The following is a 20,160-nucleotide window of genomic DNA, read 5'->3' on the forward strand; positions in this document are numbered from 1 at the left end:
TGATCCGCATATGAATATCGAAGCAAAATTTAAAGTTGAAGCTAAGGTTTCCATAATGCATTTGGAATTGTTAGCCATCGTTGAAGCGCTATCTTATATTAGTTCTATTAATTTTGATAAATTTGTGATTTTGACAGATTCAAAGAGCGCGCTTCAACATCTAGCTAGATGCACCTCGACTTTTCGAGGGCTATCTATAGCTTATGAAATAATTAAAATTATTTTAAATCTAATTTCTTTAAAAAAAACTATTATAATCCAATGGGTCCCGTCACACATAGGCATAAGCGGAAACGATAAAGTTGATCAGCTGGCTAATCAAGCTGCTTATGAATGCCTTCATTCTTTTGCAATTATCTCCTTCTTTTAGTGACGGTATAATTTTATGTAAAAAGAAATGCATATCTCTTTGGAAACAATACTTTGACCTACGTTCTAGAGATAAAGGGATTTGGAACTATTCAATCGGAGCCTCTGTCATCTTGGGTTAGCAATTGCTCGTTTAGTCGACAAGACGTTGTTCATCTGTTGTGACTTCGTTCTGGACACATCCCGTTGAATAAATTCGGTTTTTTGATGGGAAAAGTTACATCTTCTAACTGCCCTGATTGCGAAAAACTGAAGATGTACATCATGTTTTACTTGAATGTATTCGCAATGAAACAGAAAGACGGGAGATCGTTGGCCGTTATCCTATGATACAAGGAATTGGCGGTTGTAACATTGCCCTTGCCCGACTTGTATCAGATGAAGCTGTGGCATTATTACGGTTATATAAAAAGTGTCTCCGGGCTAACAGTGTATCTAACAATATGTTTCGTAGCTCTTAAGTTGATATAGATTATTTGTAAAATTTTGTGTACCCTAGGGAGCGACGTAGTCCAAGAAAGGACCAAGCTCCCTAAATTAAGGAAAAAAAAAAACTTTTGTAACATTCTTCAATATGCCGATGACATTGTTTTATATCTTAAATCTTCTTCTATTCAAAATTTAACTTTGCGATTAAACTCTGCTTTGCATTATCTTGACCTATGGCTCTCTGACCATGGCTTATCTTTATCAATAGATAAGACCCAGGCAGTTGTTTTTACTCGGAAAAGACTAATTCCTGTCTTTGACTTGGTCTGTGGGGATCAACGAATCAACTTTGTCAACAAGACGAAATTTCTAGGCATAATACTCGACAACAAACTGAACGGAATTTATCACTCTGAGCATATTATTAAAAAATGTGAAAAGGGCATTAACGTCCCTAGAGCAGTCTCAGGAGTCTGGTGGGGAGCTCACCCCTATTCTCTTAAACTACTGTACAATGCAATAGTTCGTAGTCATTTAGACTATGGACTGTTTGTCTTAGAACCCCTAAATAAAGCCGTTTCTGATAAGATTAATAAAATTCAATACAAATGCCTTAGGATAATTATAGGAGCTATGAAAACTTCTCCCACTAACGCTCTGCAAGTTGAATGTGTTGATCCTCCACCCCAACTGAGAAGACAATTTTTATGCGACCGTTTTGTGGTAAAATCATTACAGTTATCCTCTCATCCTCTCTGGTCCCGTTTAAGCGAATTGTCCCAACTCTGCGTTGGGGCGAACCCCAAAAGTCCATCCTTACTATTAGACAGTTTTTTAAAATTTACGAAACTCCCACATCCTATCTTAAGGTTCCAGTCAAATCCTCTTTTTTTTGTAAGTGGTAGTGCCACACTGCATACCTTCGGGTTGCAGCCGAATGGGCCGGCACGCCCGGGGAAGTACCACTCTCTCACTTAAAATCGGCGTGAAGTGGTAGCTATGTTACCGCGTTTCGTCTGGTATGTGAGAGTCCCGGAGGCCCGATACCCCCCCCCCCCCCTTAAACATGATGGTTGTGCAGAATTTGGTTACATTACCCCAGGAGGGTACCATCAGCGACTGCGGTGGAGAATCCCTCTCTGGGCATCCATGCTCAGGACATACACCACCTGAGCAGGGATGCCCAGGCTGCCCTCCGAATTCTGGGGGGGGCAATTTTGCGCTCGCCACTGTTCGGGGTAAGCGGAGCAGGCATCATAAGGCAACCCCTACCACCCTCACTGTGGACTTCTGCAACATAAGGGGACTCAACTCGAACTTGAACGCCGTCCACTTTCACCTTGAGACGGCGAAGCCGGCCTTGCTCTTTCTTACCGAGACTCAGATATCTTCTCCTGCCGATACGACTTTTCTTTCCTACCCCGGGTATAAATTGGAACATTCCTTTGTACCACGAGCTGGGGTGTGCGTTTACGTCAGAGATGATATCTGCTCTCGACGCCTCGGCAGCCTTGAAGGACAGGACCTATCAATTATCTGGCTGCGTGTAGATTGTGACGACCATCCGCGAATCTACGCTTGCCTTTATAGGTCCCATAGCGGTAATGCCGAAACCGACCGACTGGTTGAGCACGTCCAAATGGCTACAGATTCCGTACTGCAGCAGATCCCATCCGCAGAGATCGTTATTCTTGGCGATTTTAATGCCCACCATGCCGAATGGCTTGGATCGCGCACTACCGATCATGCGGGTAGATCTGTTCTCGACTTCGCTTTAGCATATGATTTGACACAACTAGTCCCCTCGCCAACGCGAATACCAGACGTGGAGGATCATACACCTTCCCTGTTGGACCTTCTGCTGACTTCCCATCCGGATGGCTACCAGGTTATCGTCGAACCCCCTCTGGGCTCGTCGGACCACTGTCTCGTCCGAAGTACAGTGCCGGTTGCGCGTTACTCACGACCTCGTTTCGTGGGCTGCCGCCGAGTGTGGCACTACAGGTCAGCAGATTGGGATGGGATGCGGTCCTTCTTTGCATCCTACCCATGGGGGCAGGTTTGTTTCTCGCCGGATGATCCGAGTGTTGTTGCTGACTCTGTTGCCGATGTGGTACTTCAGGGTATGGAACTATTCATTCCGTATTCTGCGGTCCCCATCGGTGGCAAGTCCCAGCCCTGGTTTGGTCGTTTCTGCAAAACGGCTTCACGCAGAAAATGGGAACGCTACCAAGACTGGGCTAACGCATCAGCGTCTCGTGATGTAAATACCAGCGCAATCAGAAAGGAATATAACTCTGCCTCTAGGTCCTTCAAAAACGTGATTGCTAAGGCGAAAACGGAGTACATTGGCAGAATTGGCGAGAGACTGGTGCGCCTCCCTTCAGGAACACGTGCGTTCTGGTCTCTCGCCAAGGTTGTCTTAGGGAATTTCTGTCAGCCTTCCTTACCATCTCTGCACAAGGACGGTGAGTCATTGGCCCATACAGCGAAGGAGAAGGCTGATCTTTTAGGCTCTCTCTTCGCAGCGAACTCGACTCTGGATGACCGAGGAAAGTCACCACCAACAATCCCGCGGTGTGATACCACGATGCCGGAGGTTAAATTCCGGCAAAGTGCAGTTCGTAAAGCACCTCTTTCCTTGGATATTCATAAGTCGAGTGGACCCGATGGCATCCCTCCAATCGTGCTACGGACTTGTGCTCCCGAGTTGGCGCCGGTCTTAACGCGTCTTTTCCGGCAATCCTATGCATTCGGCGTCGTCCCGAACTCCTGGAAGACTGCTTTGGTGCATCCGATCCCTAAAAAGGGCAACCGCTCAGACCCGTCCAATTATAGGCCTATAGCCATCACCCCCTTGTTCTCCAAGGTAATGGAGTCCATTATAAACTGCCAGCTCCTGCGGTACCTAGAGGAGTACCAGCTGATTAGCGACCGCCAGTACGGTTTCCGTCGGGGTCGCTCAGCCGGTGATCTTCTAGTTTACCTTACTCATAGATGGGCGGAAGCAGTTGAGAGCAAAGGGGAGGCATTAGCAGCCAGTCTGGACATAGCGAAGGCCTTCGATCGCGTGTGGCACAAAGCGCTTCTTTCGAAGCTTCCTTCCTATGGGCTTCCCGGGAAATTATGCAATTGGATTACCAGTTTTTTGGCAGATCGGAGCATCAAGGTCGTTGTCGACGGTGCATGCTCTGACTTAAAATTCGTCAATGCTGGTGTTCCACAAGGCTGCGTTCTATCACCCACTCTGTTTCTTCTGCATATCAATGACTTATTGCAAATCAGTAACATTCATTGCTATGCAGACGACAGCACCGTAGACACCTCATACACCGGCCGTGCTAATATTTCTCGGGAAAACGTCGAAGAAAACCGGAACAAACTTGTATCTGAAATCGAGTCTTCGTTAAACAAAGTCTCGAACTGGGGTCGGCTAAACCTAGTTCACTTCAACCCCAAAAAGACGCAAGTTTGCGCGTTAACTGCTAAAAAAACACCATTTGTCGTATCTCCACGATTCGAGAACATTCCGTTAGCCGCTACAGCTAGTATCGGAATACTTGGCGTTGATGTTTCGAGTCTCGTTCAGTTCCGCGGTCAATTGGAAGGCAAAGCCAAATTGGCATCAAAAAAGCTTGGTGTGCTCAGCAAGGCAAGACAGTATTTCACGTCGGCCCATCGTCTAAGACTATACAAGGCGCAAATTCGGCCTCACATGGAATACTGCTCTCACCTCTGGGCGGGTGCTCCCCAGTACCAGCTCCTTCCATTTGACCGTATCCAACGTAGAGCGGCTCGAATTATCGACGATCAAGCCCTTTCCGATCTGCTTGATCCTTTGGCTTTGCGTAGAGATGTTGGATCGCTCTGCATCTTCTACAGAATTTATCACGGGGAATGTTCCGAGGAATTGTTCGAACTAATCCCGGCTGCTGAATTTCACCTTCGGACATCTCGTCAAAATTCCAAATATCACCCGCACCACCTAGATGTCCGAAAATCCACAACAGCGCGATTTTTAAGACATTTTCTGCCTCGCACAACCACTCTGTGGAACCAGCTTTCGCCGGCGGTTTTTCCGAACCGATACGACTTGGGAACCTTCAAGAAAAGAGCGTACTCTTTCCTGAAAGGCCGGCAACGCACCTGCAAGCCCCCCGGTGTTGCAGATGTCCATGGGCGGTGGTAGTCACTTTCCATCAGGTGAGCCTCCTGCTCGTTTGCCACCTTATGACATAAAAAAAAAAAAAAAAAAAAATCTCGACCGCACCGATCAATCTCCATCGTGTTTTCTCCATCGCACGTGACATTGGCGAAATAATCTGTGCCCTCTTGGCACAAATAAAAGCCAAAACTAAAAAAAAAAAAAGAAAATTAGTCACCAAATAATAATTGAATTGAATTGAATTACAACATATTATCACGGAAAGCAACAAAAGTACAAAGAAATAACGTGATACGCTCAAAAATGACAAAAGTATACCCTTATTTATAAGATATGCAATGGCTCGAGAATGTTATAACAAGATGACAAAAATATGATACTATAAGAATAAAAAGGCAGATGATCGATTTTAAGAGTTCATGGAGAGGCCTGTGGTATTGTTTACTACACGTGCGCGATTTCTAAATTAGGTTTTTTGTACTAATATTGCTTAGTTCCACTAATATTTGTGTTGTCCTGCGTTATTACTTGTTGTGAGGTAAGTGTTTTTTTTAATAATTTAGTAGTTGGTGATGGAATCTGAGGAGCCCCTGGATGGGGGCGGAGGTGACTCCATAAGTCATGATTATGTGAAGTCTAGTGAATCTATAATCAGAGAAGACTCCAAAAAAGTCCTAAAGGCTGCCAAACGCTCTCAAACCGCTGTAGAGAGTATTCTAAACTAACGGGATGCTTCCTCTCCTCCTAGCGCTTCGATTCAACACACAGTCACACTCCCCGAATTTAGCGATACTAAATTGAAGTATAACGACTCCGATCAAGGCCCTTTTATTGTCCACGCCTCACGAGTGGAACCCGACCCATCAGCTGGTTATACGATTAATTTACTTAAATTTGCTCAAATTATTTACAGAAACAAGGTCTCTGGTGTTCTCAAGGGAGGAATTAAATCAGCAGGACGCAACCGTGTTGTTGAATTTAAGAATGCTTCTTCTGCCAATAATTTCATTGACAGTCCATTGTTCCAGGAGCATAATTACAAAATAATTATCCCAGCTTTTCACATTACCCGAATGGGTATTGTGAAGCAAATTCCCATCGACTGGTCTATGGAGGAGTTTCTGAGTAATATCGAATGCTACACCTCTGGTTGCCGGGCTATAAAAGCAAGACGGTTGAACCGAAAATCTGTTACTGACGGTAAAACTGAATGGTTACCTACTCAAACAGTCGTTGTGACATTTTTAGGTCAAACCTTACCTGAGAGAATCTTATGTTGTTACACTTCACTTCCAGTATCCCTTTACTCCCTTCCCACTATCCAATGCAACAATTGCTGTCGCTTTGGGCACACTCAAGATAAATGCAGGTCCAAACCAAGGTGCTTTGTGTGTGCTCAACCTCATCATGGACGTTCCTGTAAAGTACCCCGTTGTGAGGCTACATGTCTGTCTTGCTCAGGTCCACATCTGGCTATTGACCCCAATTGCCCAGAACATATGAGACAGAAACAGATAAAAATTGTGATGTCAGAGGAAAATATCCCATACAATGAAGCCTCTCTCCCTACCCGTCGCTCTTTTGCTGACTCCGCACGCTCTCCTCCCAACTCTATGTCTACTCCCACTCGCCCTACGATGAGCCCTCTCACTCCTATTTATGAAATCTCCAGCCCTTTAATCCCTCCTGTTTCATCCCAACGGAAAACTGTTCTTCTCAACCAACGACCTCGCCCTCCCCTTAGTAAGGGATTCGATAAAGAAGCTCACTCTGCCCTAGTTAGTTCTCCAAAATCTTCCCAGCCTAATGGCTGTGCTCTTATAACTTCAGATAATTCTAAACAAAATCCTGATTTATCCAATATCATCCAACTTTTGCTTTCTTTAATCGATATTATTACCAAACATAATATCAGTTTACCGTACACTGTCACTGAAAAACTTAATCAGTTCACTCCTTATTCTTTTAATAAAAATGGCGATAATTTTCCAATGGAATTGCAAGAGCATTAGACATAAAAAACATGTAGGTACCACTAAACAGCTATCCAAAATTGACTACGCTGGCCTACCGGATGTTGTTTTCAACGACTCGGTATTACCTTACAGTGACGCTGTTAAAAATCTAGGCGTCATTATGGATAGATCTCTTTCGTGGCGACCTCACGTAGCTGAAATAAGTCGCAAAATTTTTTCAACAATTCACTCACTAAAAAGATGGAAAAACTTCTTACCTATTAAAACCAAAATAACACTTGCCAATACTCTTCTCCTTCCAATTTTTGACTACGCGGACTCATGTTATCCTGATTTAACGGAGGACCTGATTTATAAACTGGAACGAATACAGAATCTATGCATCCGTTTCATTTTTGGACTCAAAAAATACGATCATGTATCCCAGTATCGATCTGAGCTCGGATGGCTCCGAGTAAAGCATCGCCGCAACTTACACGTCCTTTCGCTCCTTTATTCCACACTATTTTATCCTTGCTCCCCGTCCTATTTGAAAGAACGTTTTTCCTTCCTTGGTAACCCTACTCTTCACCTTAATCTTCGCTCTCAGAGTGATAATAAATTAAGCGTACCTTCTTATAACTCCCATTCCTACATGAATTCGTTCACGGCAAAGGCGGTTAGATTGTGGAATGCACTACCAACTCAAGTCCGTCAGTCTCCAACACTTAAGTTATTCAAAACCCGTGTTAAATTGCATTACCTGTCAATAAATTAAACCTCCTCTAACCCTTCACTACTAGCAGCTAAGTATGCTCGCACCTATCTGTTGTATTGCCTATTCTATTTTGTGTGTATGTATATTTACTTTTAATTTGTTAATGCACTAGCCCACTATGTTTTCTCTTGTAAGTCTCTTTCAGTAGGGTTGCCTGGAAGAGATCACTACTTAGTGATAAGGCCGCCCTTTGCATACTTTTGTAGTGATTTTGATTTTAAGCTTTTTTCTTGTATTTTGTTTATTTTCTGTGTGCAATAAAGCTGTTTATTATTATTATTATTATTATTATCATCTCTCTAATTACCTCCTACCATCCTCATATTTTGGCCATCTCGAAGACATGGTTAAAGCCGGGTTCTCGTTTTCGGATTCCTGGATATTCATGTCTCCGCGATGATCATGTTAGTGGATGGGATGGAAGTGCCCTTCTTCTTAAACAATCCCTTATCTATTCATTGATTCCTCTCCCTCACCACTCTCCCTCTTTTAATATTGTAGCCGTCAGGGCTATAAATACAACCTTCGTGTCAATTTATATTCCTTCTCCTAATTCTTCCATTATTTCTGAATTAAGCTCTATCCTCTTAACTCTTCCTATCCCTTTAGTTGTTGTAGGTGACTTCAACTGCCATCATACTATGTGGGGTTCCCTTCAGTGGGAATACCCTTCTGCTCACCTCATTGATTTGTTTGATAATAATAACCTTTGCTTATAAAATGATGGTTCGCCTACTAGAAGAACTCCTCCATCTCAGAATCCCAGTTGTGTTGACTTGTCCTTAACGTCTCCCAATCTGGCCTCTCAGTGTAACTGGAAGGTATTATCCTGCTCATATGGTAGTGATCATCTCCCCATTCTTATCTCCTTATCCCATACTGTTCCTGTCTCGCCTATGCCATTTCTCCTCTCTTAAAGTTTCGTATCTCGAAGGCTAAGTGGGCAGAATTTCAGCAATGCGTTACAAGCCAGACAGATCAATTTCCTGTAATAACTGTTGAAAACTTTTTACAAACTTATAATGATTTTATTTCTGCTTTATTAACTTCGGCCAATCAATTCATCCCAATTAAAAAGTCTCCTAAAGATTTCATACCTTCCCCCCTTTGGTGGGATTATGAATGCACGGAAATCATCCGCAAACGGGATGAGATGGAAGAGGTCTTTATGGAATTTCCGTCTTTAGAAAACTACTTAAATTTTCAAAGTACAAATGCCAAATCAAAAAGGGAATTATCCTTGAAGAAACGTAACGGCTGGTTTCGTTTCTGTGAGAGTCTTTCTCCCCGAACCCCCTTTTCACTTGTTTGGAAAAAAATTAAAAACTTCCGAGGTTCTTTCAGTGATAGCAATCCTGTTTCTAACGACCCTTCTGTCTGGCTCTATGATTTTTTGGATAGACTGGCTCCACCTTTTGTTCCTCCTGAAAATTGTTTTCCTTCATCTTCCCCTTCTCCTCCTTCCTATGATCGAATGGATAGTCCTTTTACACGTGATGAGCTCTGCTCTGTTTTAGACAATCTCCATGACTCCTCCCCTGGTATTGATGATATTCCTTACTCCTTTCTAAAGAAATGTTCTGACTGTTCAAAATTAATTTTAGTCTCTATTCTTAACAAAATTTATGAAACTGGGTTTGTTCCTGAGTCATGGAAACATCAAATCATCATTCCTATCCTTAAACCTCTTAAAGATCCCTCCTCCTATCGTCCTATTGCCTTATCGTCAGTTCTGGCCAAAATTATGGAACACTTAATAAAAAATAGATTAGAATGGATTCTTGAAAGCAGGAATATCTTGCCAAAATCGCAGTTTGGGTTTAGAAAAGGTATGGGCACGATGGACAGCCTGAGCGTGTTCTCTTCGGAAATTCGCCTGGCCCTCTCAAGGGGACACCATCTTGTTGGTGTCTTTCTTGACGTCACTTCAGCCTATGATAATGTTCTCCTCCCGCTACTCAGGCAGAAAATGCTCCAGCTGAGTCTTCCCGCGAGGATAATTAATGTAATATGCAACCTTTTCATGCAACGTTATATTTCTGTTCGAGTCCAAGGTACTATGCATTCCCCAAGAATAGTATGGAAGGGGTTACCACAGGGATCAGTTTTAAGTCCCATTCTCTATAGTTTATATACTTCTGAACTTGACTCTTCTTGTTCATCCAATTGTAACATATTACAATACGCAGATGATATAGCCCTATATTACGCCTCAGAATCTATCGACGATTGCTCTGTTCGCCTTAATTCTGCTATACAAAATCTTTATATCTGGCTAGAGGATCATGGCTTATCTCTGTCTGGTCCCAAAAGCTCAAGGTGTTTTCCAGAAAAAGATTGATACCAGATGTTGATATTATTCTGAAAAATGAGACCATCCAAGTAAAAAATAACGTAAAATTTTTGGGGGTATACTTTGACTCTCGTATGACTGGCACGGTCCATCTTAATTACATTAAGGAAAAATGTGAGCTTGGTGTAAATGTTTTGAGGTCTCTTTCAGGTGTGTGGTGGGGTGCTCATCCCTACACTCAGAAACTCCTTTATAACGCCATTGTTCGGAGTCATTTTGATTACGGGTCATTCTTGCTTGAACCGTGTAATAAATCTGCTTTAGCCGATTGGGACAAAATTCAAGCTAAGTGTCTCCGCATCATTTGTGTTGCCATGAAGTCCTCCCCCATAAAAGCTCTCCAAGTAGAATGTCTCCATCCTCCCTTATTTCTTCGTAGACAATATCTTTGTGATAGATTCCTCTACAAAGCTGTTCAAAATTCTTGCCACCCATTACTTACTTCTCTTTGTCACCTCTCAAATTTTATTCCATCTTCAACTTATTGGACTTATAAAGAAGCTCCTTGCCTTTTCAAAAGTTATGAAAAATTTATTGCAGCATCTCCTCTTTTTCAATTTCCTGGTAATCCTTTGTTTGCTTCCCTTCCCTTTTGATGCACTTGTTTTTAGGCCCAATGTAATTACATATTTTGGTATTAATAAAGAAGATCCTGGAGCCAACGTTCGGTTTAAAAACCTCTTAAATGAGCAGTTTCCCGGGTGGCGAACTATGTTTACAGACGCCTCTAAACTATCTGCAGATGACCCTGTGGGTTCAGCGGTGTGGGTTCCTGTCATGAAGCTGACCCTTAGTTTTAAATGCTCTCCCAAGACATCTATTTTTTCTGGAGAAACAATAGCTATTTATGAAGCTGTATCCCTGGTAGAATCCCACAACCTTAATAAAACTATAATTTTCACTGTTAGTCGCAGTTGTTTAGAAGATATTTTAAAATTTCCCTTACGTTCTAGAGATGTTCACCCAATTAACCTCAAAACTCGGGAACTTCTTTTTAAGTGTCACTCTGCTGGAATTGAGGTAGCCCTTGCTTGGATTCCTGGCCACTCCGGGATTTCTGGCAATGAACAGGCTGATATATGTGCTAAGTGGTCTATTCGCAATGGTACGGAGACTTATGCTAACTGTTTTGCCCAAGATTTACGTTCTATCGCTAAAATTGATCTGAATAAGCGCTGGAATGATGTATGGAACTTTACCCGTCATGTAAAAGGTAAATTTTATGGCAGTTTGCAACCTAATATTCCATTAAAACCCTGGTTTTTTGAGTTTCGTAACTGCTCTAAATTTTCTACTTCGACAATAATTTGGTTGCGTCTTGGCCCGCATATAACTGCAGCCCTCATTTTCTATCAAAAATCAGGGTTCGGGATCACTCTTTGTGTGAATGTGGCCTTGATGAGGGTACCGTAGAGCCGAGATGGCCCAGTGGTTAGAACGCGTGCATCTTAACCGATGATTTCGGGTTCAAACCCAGGCAGGCACCACTGAAATTTCAAGTGCTTAATTTGTGTTTATAATTCATCTCGTGCTCGGCGGTGAAGGAAAACATCGTGAGGAAACCTGCATGTGTCTAATTTCAACGAAATTCAGCCACATGTGTATTCCGCCAACCCGCATTGGAGCAGCGTGGTGGAATATGCTCCAAACCTTCTCCTCAAAGGGAGAGGAGGCCTTTATCCCAGCAGTGGGACATTTACGGGCTGCTTATGTTATGCTTATGAGGGTACCGTTGAACACATTTTCTTTGATTGCACCAGATTTCCTGTTTCACTGTATGATGTTCTTCCTCCTACTTTCCCTCGCCCTTTCAACATGTCCTGTATTTTGTCTTCTTCAGGAATCTCTATTATAACTATTTTATTTAAGTATATTGAAAGATATAACATTAAACTTTAAATAAGTTTAAGTATATATTATTTATAGAATAAGTATATTTATGTAGGTAGTTTTATTATTTTATATCTTAGTTGGTGTTGGTGTTAATATATTATATTGTGATGTCCTATTTGTTTTAGATCGTGCTACTGGTCATTTGGCAGAACGAAAAAGTGCTGTTTTAAGCAACCACGTGTATTTTTCAACCCTGACACTGGCAGAATTGTCAATCTATTGACAGAAGCCATAAACATAATAATAATAAATAAATAAAAAGGCAATAAGATTGAAACTAACAATTATAAAAAAATAAATAAAAATAAAATAATAAACACTATTTCTTAGTTCTCACTGCACGTTTGAGCTTGGAACTGAGACCGGTTGATGAGTTATCCTGAGTACCTGATGAAGATCCCTCACCAGCAACATCGATTTTTCCAGTCAGCTTAGAAAGACTTTCTTTTGAGTCAATACGATGTCTGGAACCATCAGGCATCTTGACAAATATATTGCCATCTAAACTCCAGCAATTCCTCATACCTAGTTTATTACGAGCAAGTAGAAATAGAGACTGGCGTTGGTGAGTTAAGAACTCTGATAGCACAAAAGAGGAGCCCTTAAGACTTGCCTTTTTCTTCCAGATGGCACTTTTTAAATTCAGGTCAAGAAACCTTACAAGCACGGGACGATGCTTACCCTCAGAGAGTTTGCCGAGGCGATGACAGGCAATAATTTTATCCTTAGTTGCATCAGGAACACCAAGCTTGTTTGTACAGATCCCAGAAATAGTGTTTGTGAGATCCTCATTCGCCTCTTCAGGCACACCATTAAAAAGCAAATACTTCCTGCGATGTCTCATCTCCACATTATCAACAACTCGGCTGATTTCCATTATCTGCTGTCTGAGAAGGCTTAGAATTGACCAGACGTGATCTTTAAAGCAATTAAATTCATCAGACAGAGCTGCGATATTGATGTTACTCCCTGGGGTACTTGCCTTGAGCTGCTTCTCAAATTCCGACATCTTCTCCAGCAAGGAAGCTTCTAGAGCCTTTTGTGTTTCCATTACAGTATAATAGTTTGCCATGTTTGATGTAAATTGTACAAACTCAGTGTTTATAAAGATAAAGTTTGTTGTGCCGGCAGGACAGTGCAGGTGAAATGTTTAAATAAGCACTATATGCATATATTAAGCTGAGATAACACTTGTAAGTATATAATAGAACTTAAACTTTAATAAACTGATGAATATTGTTGACTTAGATTAAAAATAGATAATAAAATCGAAACTTATAATCCCAGAACAGTGTTGTAGTTTTTTTTGCCTACCGCCCAAAAAGTATAAATAATCGTAATTAAATAATATTTTAATGATTTTATTTTGTGCAATTTGTAGGTCCTTTAAGTTGCTTTTTGGAGCAAAACCCCAAATTTCAATTAAATATTGTAAATGTGGTTTTACTAAAGAATTGTATATTATCAGTCGCACTTGCCGCGGAACGCAGTGAATGAAGTTACGTAGCTTACCCATTAAAGAACAGAGCTTTGATCTTACATGGTCAATCTGTACCTTCCAGTTCAAACAATCGTCTAATCGAAGTCCTAAATATTTTTCAAATTGTAATTGTTGCAGTTTTTGGTTATTAATTTCGAGAGGAGTGTGTACTGGAATGTTTTTGTTCTTGGGTTTAAAAATGACGTAACTAGTTTTAGATGCATTGATCGTAAGTAAATTTTGTTGAAACCAATGAACTAGTGTGTTCATATCTTGTTGAGCTTGATTTGTTATTTCGTTTAAGTTACAACCAAAATAAAAAAGACATGTGGCGTCTGCGTATAGAGAAAGATGACCTTGTACTGGAGTATGGAATTTATGTAAATTAAGAACAGTAGTGGACCCAATATGGAACCTTGAGGTACACCAAACTTACCAGTACTGTAAGGTATTTTGATACTCCCCGATTTTAACTATGTGATAACGGTTGGATAAATATTATTCAAACATTTTGTATGCTATTCCTGATACTCCTACATCGCGAAGTTTACTCAACATTATCGAATGGCTTATCGTATCGAAAGCTTTTTTGAGGTCTATGAATAGCCCCAAGGCAATATTTTTTTTATCGATATTAGTGTGCAATTTTGTTATCATATCAATCGTGGCTGAGAGAGTACTTGATTGGAAGCGAAAGCCATATTGTCTTTTGTAAATAAAGTCGATAGACGTAAGGTAGTCGTCTAATCGTTTAAATATATTTTTTTCAAAAATTTTTGATATGACTGGAAGTACAGACATAGGCCGGTAATTGTTCGGATCACTTTTAGACCCAGATTTATATATAGGAATGACTTTGGCTACTTTTAAGGCATCTGGAAAGATGCCTTCAGCAAGGTGATAGTTTATACATTTTGTTAAAGTGTCCGTTATTAGGTTACCAATGCACTTTACAGCTTTAGTAGTTATACCGTCGATTCCAGTACTACAGTTTATATCAAGATTATGGATAATTTTGGAAACTTCAGCGGCATCACAAGGTTTGAATGAGGACAATGTTGATGAGTGACATATTTGTGTTTGTGTGATAGATGGATTTGAAGTGTTGTGATTTTGTTTAGCTAAGATAGTCTCTGCAAGAACAGAACCAATAGTAGCGAAGAAGTGATTGAATGTTTCACAAATCTCATTATCTTCAAGTATAGGGCCGGATTCAGTTTGGAGCTTTGGCGGAGTATTGTCAGCCTTGATTGTATTATTCGACAAAGTACTTAATAAATTCCACATCTTCTTAGTATTTCCTAAATAATTTATAAATTTCTTCTTATAGTATTTCTCTTTGCCACTTCTGATTTTTTCTGCTGTTTTCGATCTTTCAATTCTGAACTGCTTGTAAATTTCTTCATTTTTAGGATCTTGTTATAATTTAAACCAAAATACATTTCTTTCTTGAATACTAGTTATAATATTTTTGCATATCCAGTCTTGTCGAGGAGGATTTATAATTTTTGTCTTGGTTACTTTGCTGTTTTTAATTCCAGCTTGTATTGTTTTTTCTAAATTTTCATAGCTATAATTTGTAGAACAAAATTTCGCATTGCTAATATAGCTATTAAGTGTTTCATAATTAATTGCTTCGTAATTTATTCGCTTTTTTGCCGGTGGTTTATATTTTTTTATAGGTAAGTAAATTTGCTTGTGGTCGGACATGAGACTTTCAATAATGGCCATATGAAAGCGTTTATCTTTTAAATTTGAGCATATATGGTCAAGAATAGTCTTAAACAGTGTCGTTTCCCGTGTGAAATAATCTTGATGAATGTTGTTGATGAAAATGTATCCAGATTTTTTTATAATACTTTTATAGCGTTTGATATTACGATTTTGTGATAATAAGTCTATATTAAAGTCACCGAATACAATTGCTCGTTTCTTTTGAACCAATTGTGTTGAGTAAAGCTCAAAAAAGTCAGATATATTTGTTGTTCCGGGATTGTAAACAAGTCCTATGTTCAGTGCGTATTTCTCAAGATATATCCAGAGGTAATTAACCCCTCCAGCGTATACTTCTTCAAATAAACTGTGTTTTAGATTATCGTGTACAAATATAGATACGCCACCACCTCTTGAATCTGTTCTGAGGTTGTAATAATGAGTGTAATTCGGTAATTGGTATAACTTAATGTCATCTATGGACCTTAACCATGTTTCGGTCAAGAGAATTATGTGAATTTGACATTGAATCGATTGAATTATACATTTTATTTCATCAAATTTACCATCTTTACGAATACTTCGTACATTAGCATAGAAGAAATTTAGTTGAGACTGCGATACAATAAGATCCTGATATGTGTGGCAATACTGGTATGTAATATTTTCGTGTGTAATAGTTTCTTTGTCCCGTAAACTTAATGTTTCAAGTTTTTTGATAAGTTTTGTATAATTCTCGGTGTCCCTTTGATGTATTTTATAGTTAAGTTCTCTTCTCCGTTTGCTTTGTGGCGATTGAGTTCTTCACTAAGTTCCTTGATTATAGTCCTTTGAGTAGGAGTCTAATCTGAGTATATTTTTACGTTATCAGGTAATTTACACGAATTATTTAGCGGAACAACATTTTATTATTTATGATATATATATATATATATATATATATAAAACGAAATATATTAAACATAATGAAATAAAATCAAAGTGAAATAAGCAAACAAAAACAAAAAATAGTGTAAATAAAATGAAATGGTAATTTCCATTTTAGTACTATATTTTTTACAGATTTTATGGATGTAGTAGTTAAATCAATACTATCCTGGTACTCAGAAAATACATTATACATTCTTGATAGAGGACTGTACAATTTAAGGTTAGTATAATGTCTAGACTGACAGAACAGATGTAGATTACATGACCTTGGCAGTCTGGAAGGAATACGAAAATTTTTTTTTCTAATAGGTTGGGATCTTTTTAGATTACAACTATAAGTTAAATGCCTCATAAATTTATTTTGAATATTTTCAATTCTGTCAACGTAGTATTTAGAATGAGGAGACTAAACTACAGATCCATATTCGAGGTGACTCCGTACCAAAGAATTATACATAATTTTAGTAAATGGTACCTTAAAATTTTTACCTTCTCTTATTAAGAATCCTAAATTTTTAGTTGCTTTTAAAATAATTGTATCTATGTGTTTATCAAATTGAAGTTTTTGATCAAAGACAATGCCGAGGTCACGTATAGAATCTACTTCTTCAAGGAAATTCCCATTTAAGTGATATCTAGTTAAAATCTTATTTTTATTTCTCGTGAATTTAATATGTTTACACTTATTCACGTTTAGAGACATTTCATTTTTTGTACACCATTCGGACAATCTATTTAAGTCGTCTTGGAATAAAATTGAATCTGAGACATTACGAATACGAGCGGATGCCTTTAAATCGTCAGCGAATAGGTAAATAAGTGAATTTTTGAGACAATGATTGATATCGTTTATGAAAACCGTAAACAGATATGGACCTAAGTGGGATCCCTGGGGAATACCTGAAGTTGCAACAAAAGATTCAGAACTGTAGCCATTTACAATTACCCTAAGTCGACGCCGATATAGGTAGGAGCCCACCCAACACAGCAAAGGATTTGATACACCGTATGATTGCAATTTATTAAGTAGGATGTTATGATTTACAGTATCAAAAGCCTTGCTGAAGTCCGTGTAAATTGCATCTACCTAAATTCTCTTATCAACAGCATCAATAAGATCCTTGGTATATGTCACCAAATTAGTAGCCGTCGATTTACACTTAATAAAGCCATGCTGTGAGTCTAATAATAATTGAGATAAATGCCAAGTAAGATGTGGGCAAATAAGTTTTTCAAAGACCTTTGCTAGGACCGAGAGGATAGCAATAGGTCTGTAGTTATTTACTAACGATTTATCGCCAGCTTTGTATATAGGTACAATTTTAGAATCTTTCCATAGTGTAGGAAAAGTACCACTCTGTAAGGATTTATTGAATATTAAAGTTAAAGGCAGAGATATAAATTCTGCAAGTTTTACAAAAAATACCGGGGGGATATTATCTGGCCCAGCTCCTTTTTTAATATCTAAACCTTTAAGTGTTTCTAGAACCTGCTGCTGCGTTAAGGTAAGTAGATTCAGATTATTGTTTGATATGCATACATTAGCATTCGTGTCACTTGAGCTATCACAATAGTCAACGTAGACTACTACGTTGTCGTACGTAACGTAGACACTAGAAAAATGTGTTGCAAAGTAGTTTGCTATTGCTCCCCAGTTATCAGAAGTGTTAACGCCGTTTGACATCACATTAGGTAGTTTTTCAGTTTCGCCCTCCTTGTTTTTATGTAACTCCAGAAATAATTTGGATTTGTAATTATTTTAAATTCTAAAAATGCAATATATGAACAGAAACAATTCAAAGCCATTTTGTCACAACGCTTTTTAAGAAGTGCTAAAGTTATTTCATCCATCGGATTCCTATATTTTTTAAATCTTAATCTGATTCTATATTTTTCTTTGAGGTCTTTGATTAATGACTTGGAGAACCAATGAGGATATCTTTTACTTTTAACTCTTATTTTGGGCACAAAATTAGCAATTAATTTATTAATTTCAGAGTAAAAAACATTCAACATATCATCGACTGAATGAGATGTGGAGAACTTTTGTGACCAATTCACCTCATCTAGTGCTTTACCAATTTCAACATAATTGGCTTTAAAGAAATTTAATTTATGACTCGACGAATGTAAGTCATTTTCAAGGCTATTTGTTTTAGTGTACAAAAATTTAAATAACAACGGTGGGTGCAGGGGATCAATTTTAGTTATTAAATCGTCGGGTGATTCGATAACTACACAAGGGGAATTAATTACACATAACGAGATCCAAGAATCTTACTATTGCAATTTTTTATGGCGTCGTACTGCATTAAGTTATTTAGAGCCATAAATTCGCATAAAGATCTTTCTATGTTATTGTATTGTTGACCAGGAGACGTTACAAAGTTACCATCTTTATCAAACCACTTTATAGATCCAATATTAAAATCACCTAAAATAACAGAAGTAGAACTATGAGCGAGTATTTTTTCCGCACTATAAATAAAATGGGATAATAAGCTCGTATTAATCGGAGGAGGCAGGTAGACAGCACATAAATTTATATTTTTAGTAGCACCGGTAATACCTATGGGCAAGGTGATATTCACCCAGAGATCCTCACAAGAACTTTCATATTCGTACAACCTACACCACCACCTTCCGTTTTAGTATTAAAACAAGTAATAGTTCGATCACGCCTGTATACATCATATTGTTGTAAATCAAAATTTTCGGAATCAAATACATTCGAATTAAGCCAGGTGTCTGTGAATACCAGCACATCATAGTTACAACATGAAGTTTTGATGTAAACGTCCTTAAGTTTTGTTTTCAAACCTCTTACATTCTGGTAATATATATTTAATGAATCGAAAACAGTATATTAATAACAAAAGCATGCTGCAAAATAAAATATAAAATAAAAATTAGTATTCTTAATCAATTTTATCTAAAGAAGCCATATCTTTAATGTGCTTGTATTCACAGTTATCAGATTTTCTCATGAAAATTCTTCCATTACGGACCCAGACGTAACGATACCCTTTCAGTTTTGCTTTCTGCTTAGCTGCAGCATGAAGCATCTTATTCTTTGGTGACAGATGTTCAACAACATAAATGTTCTGCTTCAGACCTCCAATACCCAAAAGTTTACTGTTGAGTTTGTCATCTGGGTTATTTTTGTTGTATTTTATAGATGCCGCTAGGAACGTGTCGCGAGTTCTTGGACTATTAAATTGTACGATGATGGACTTTGGCCGTGAGCTATTGGGATTTTGTTTCGCGATGCGCGTAACATTATGAATATTATCTTCAGTTATGTTGCATGATATAACTCTGCTTAACTGCATTATTGTATTTATCAGGTTCTCGTTCTTGTGTTCTGGCAAACATTGTAGTTCAATATTGCATGCTCTAGACTGTTGTTCCATGACATTGAGACGCATATCCAGATCTTGAATAGTCACTTTTAGTTGCTCATTTTCCTTATTTAAAATTTCGAATGCCTTAAATTTGGTTCTTATCTCCGATTTTATATCCTCATACTGTTCGTTCATGAATTTCATAGATTCTTTTACAGAACAAAGTTCATCCTTAATCGATTTTAATTCTTTATTTATAAAGTTATTAATCGTGTCGTTAAAATGTTTTAGGAGATCTTTAATTTCACTTTTAGTTATATTACGTATTTCTTCCTGCGTAACGGAATTTTTTTTATTGGGTTTAAGATTTTGCATAACGACATCGCTACCTTTTTTGCGGCGGGTGATGTTGTCTTCATCTGGTAATTTTGATGTTGAGTTTCCTGAACATACTGGAGTATTATCAGCATTACCTCGTTTAGGCTTACATTCAGGGCATTGCCAAAAATATGTGTCATTAGAAGTGTAAGTCATTTCGAGAGAAGATCCTACTCAGGGTGTATGGTAACTCTTCTTACATGATGAGCATGTTAAAAACTTCTCATCGGCTTCTAATATTTGCGAGCAGGCAGTGCATAAATTATTTATTCTGTGTGCCATTACGAGTAAACAAACTTTTAAAACACAATAATTATTATTGCTCCGTCTTAGGGAACACGAATGATTCACACCGCGACAAAAAGGTCTTAAG

The 20,160-nt window shown here is 38.7% G+C and overlaps 1 protein-coding gene across 1 annotated transcript; it reads right to left on the bottom strand.

The window, feature by feature from the left end:
* Positions 1-18,983: 18,983 nt before the first annotated feature.
* LOC125075553 lies at positions 18,984-19,943 on the bottom strand. Its single transcript, XM_047687264.1, has 2 exons — positions 19,799-19,943; positions 18,984-19,618 (listed from the first exon to the last, which is right to left on the bottom strand). Exons 1-2 carry the CDS (start codon positions 19,941-19,943, stop codon positions 18,984-18,986), a joined length of 780 nt encoding a protein of 259 aa, XP_047543220.1.
* Positions 19,944-20,160: the final 217 nt, after the last annotated feature.

This window comes from Vanessa atalanta, chromosome W (assembly GCF_905147765.1).
Source record: "Vanessa atalanta chromosome W, ilVanAtal1.2, whole genome shotgun sequence".
NCBI lineage: Eukaryota > Metazoa > Arthropoda > Insecta > Lepidoptera > Nymphalidae > Vanessa > Vanessa atalanta.

What these genes read in the sequence shown, in the direction of transcription:
- LOC125075553 (XM_047687264.1), bottom strand. Translation starts at nt 19,943, where the DNA reads ATGACTTACACTTCTAATGACACATATTTTTGGCAATGCCCTGAATGT. An exon ending in CATCACCCGCCGCAAAAAAG is followed by an intron (nt 19,619 to 19,798) that starts GTAGCGATGTCG and finishes GTTCTGTAAAAG; the next exon opens with AATCTATGAAATTCATGAAC.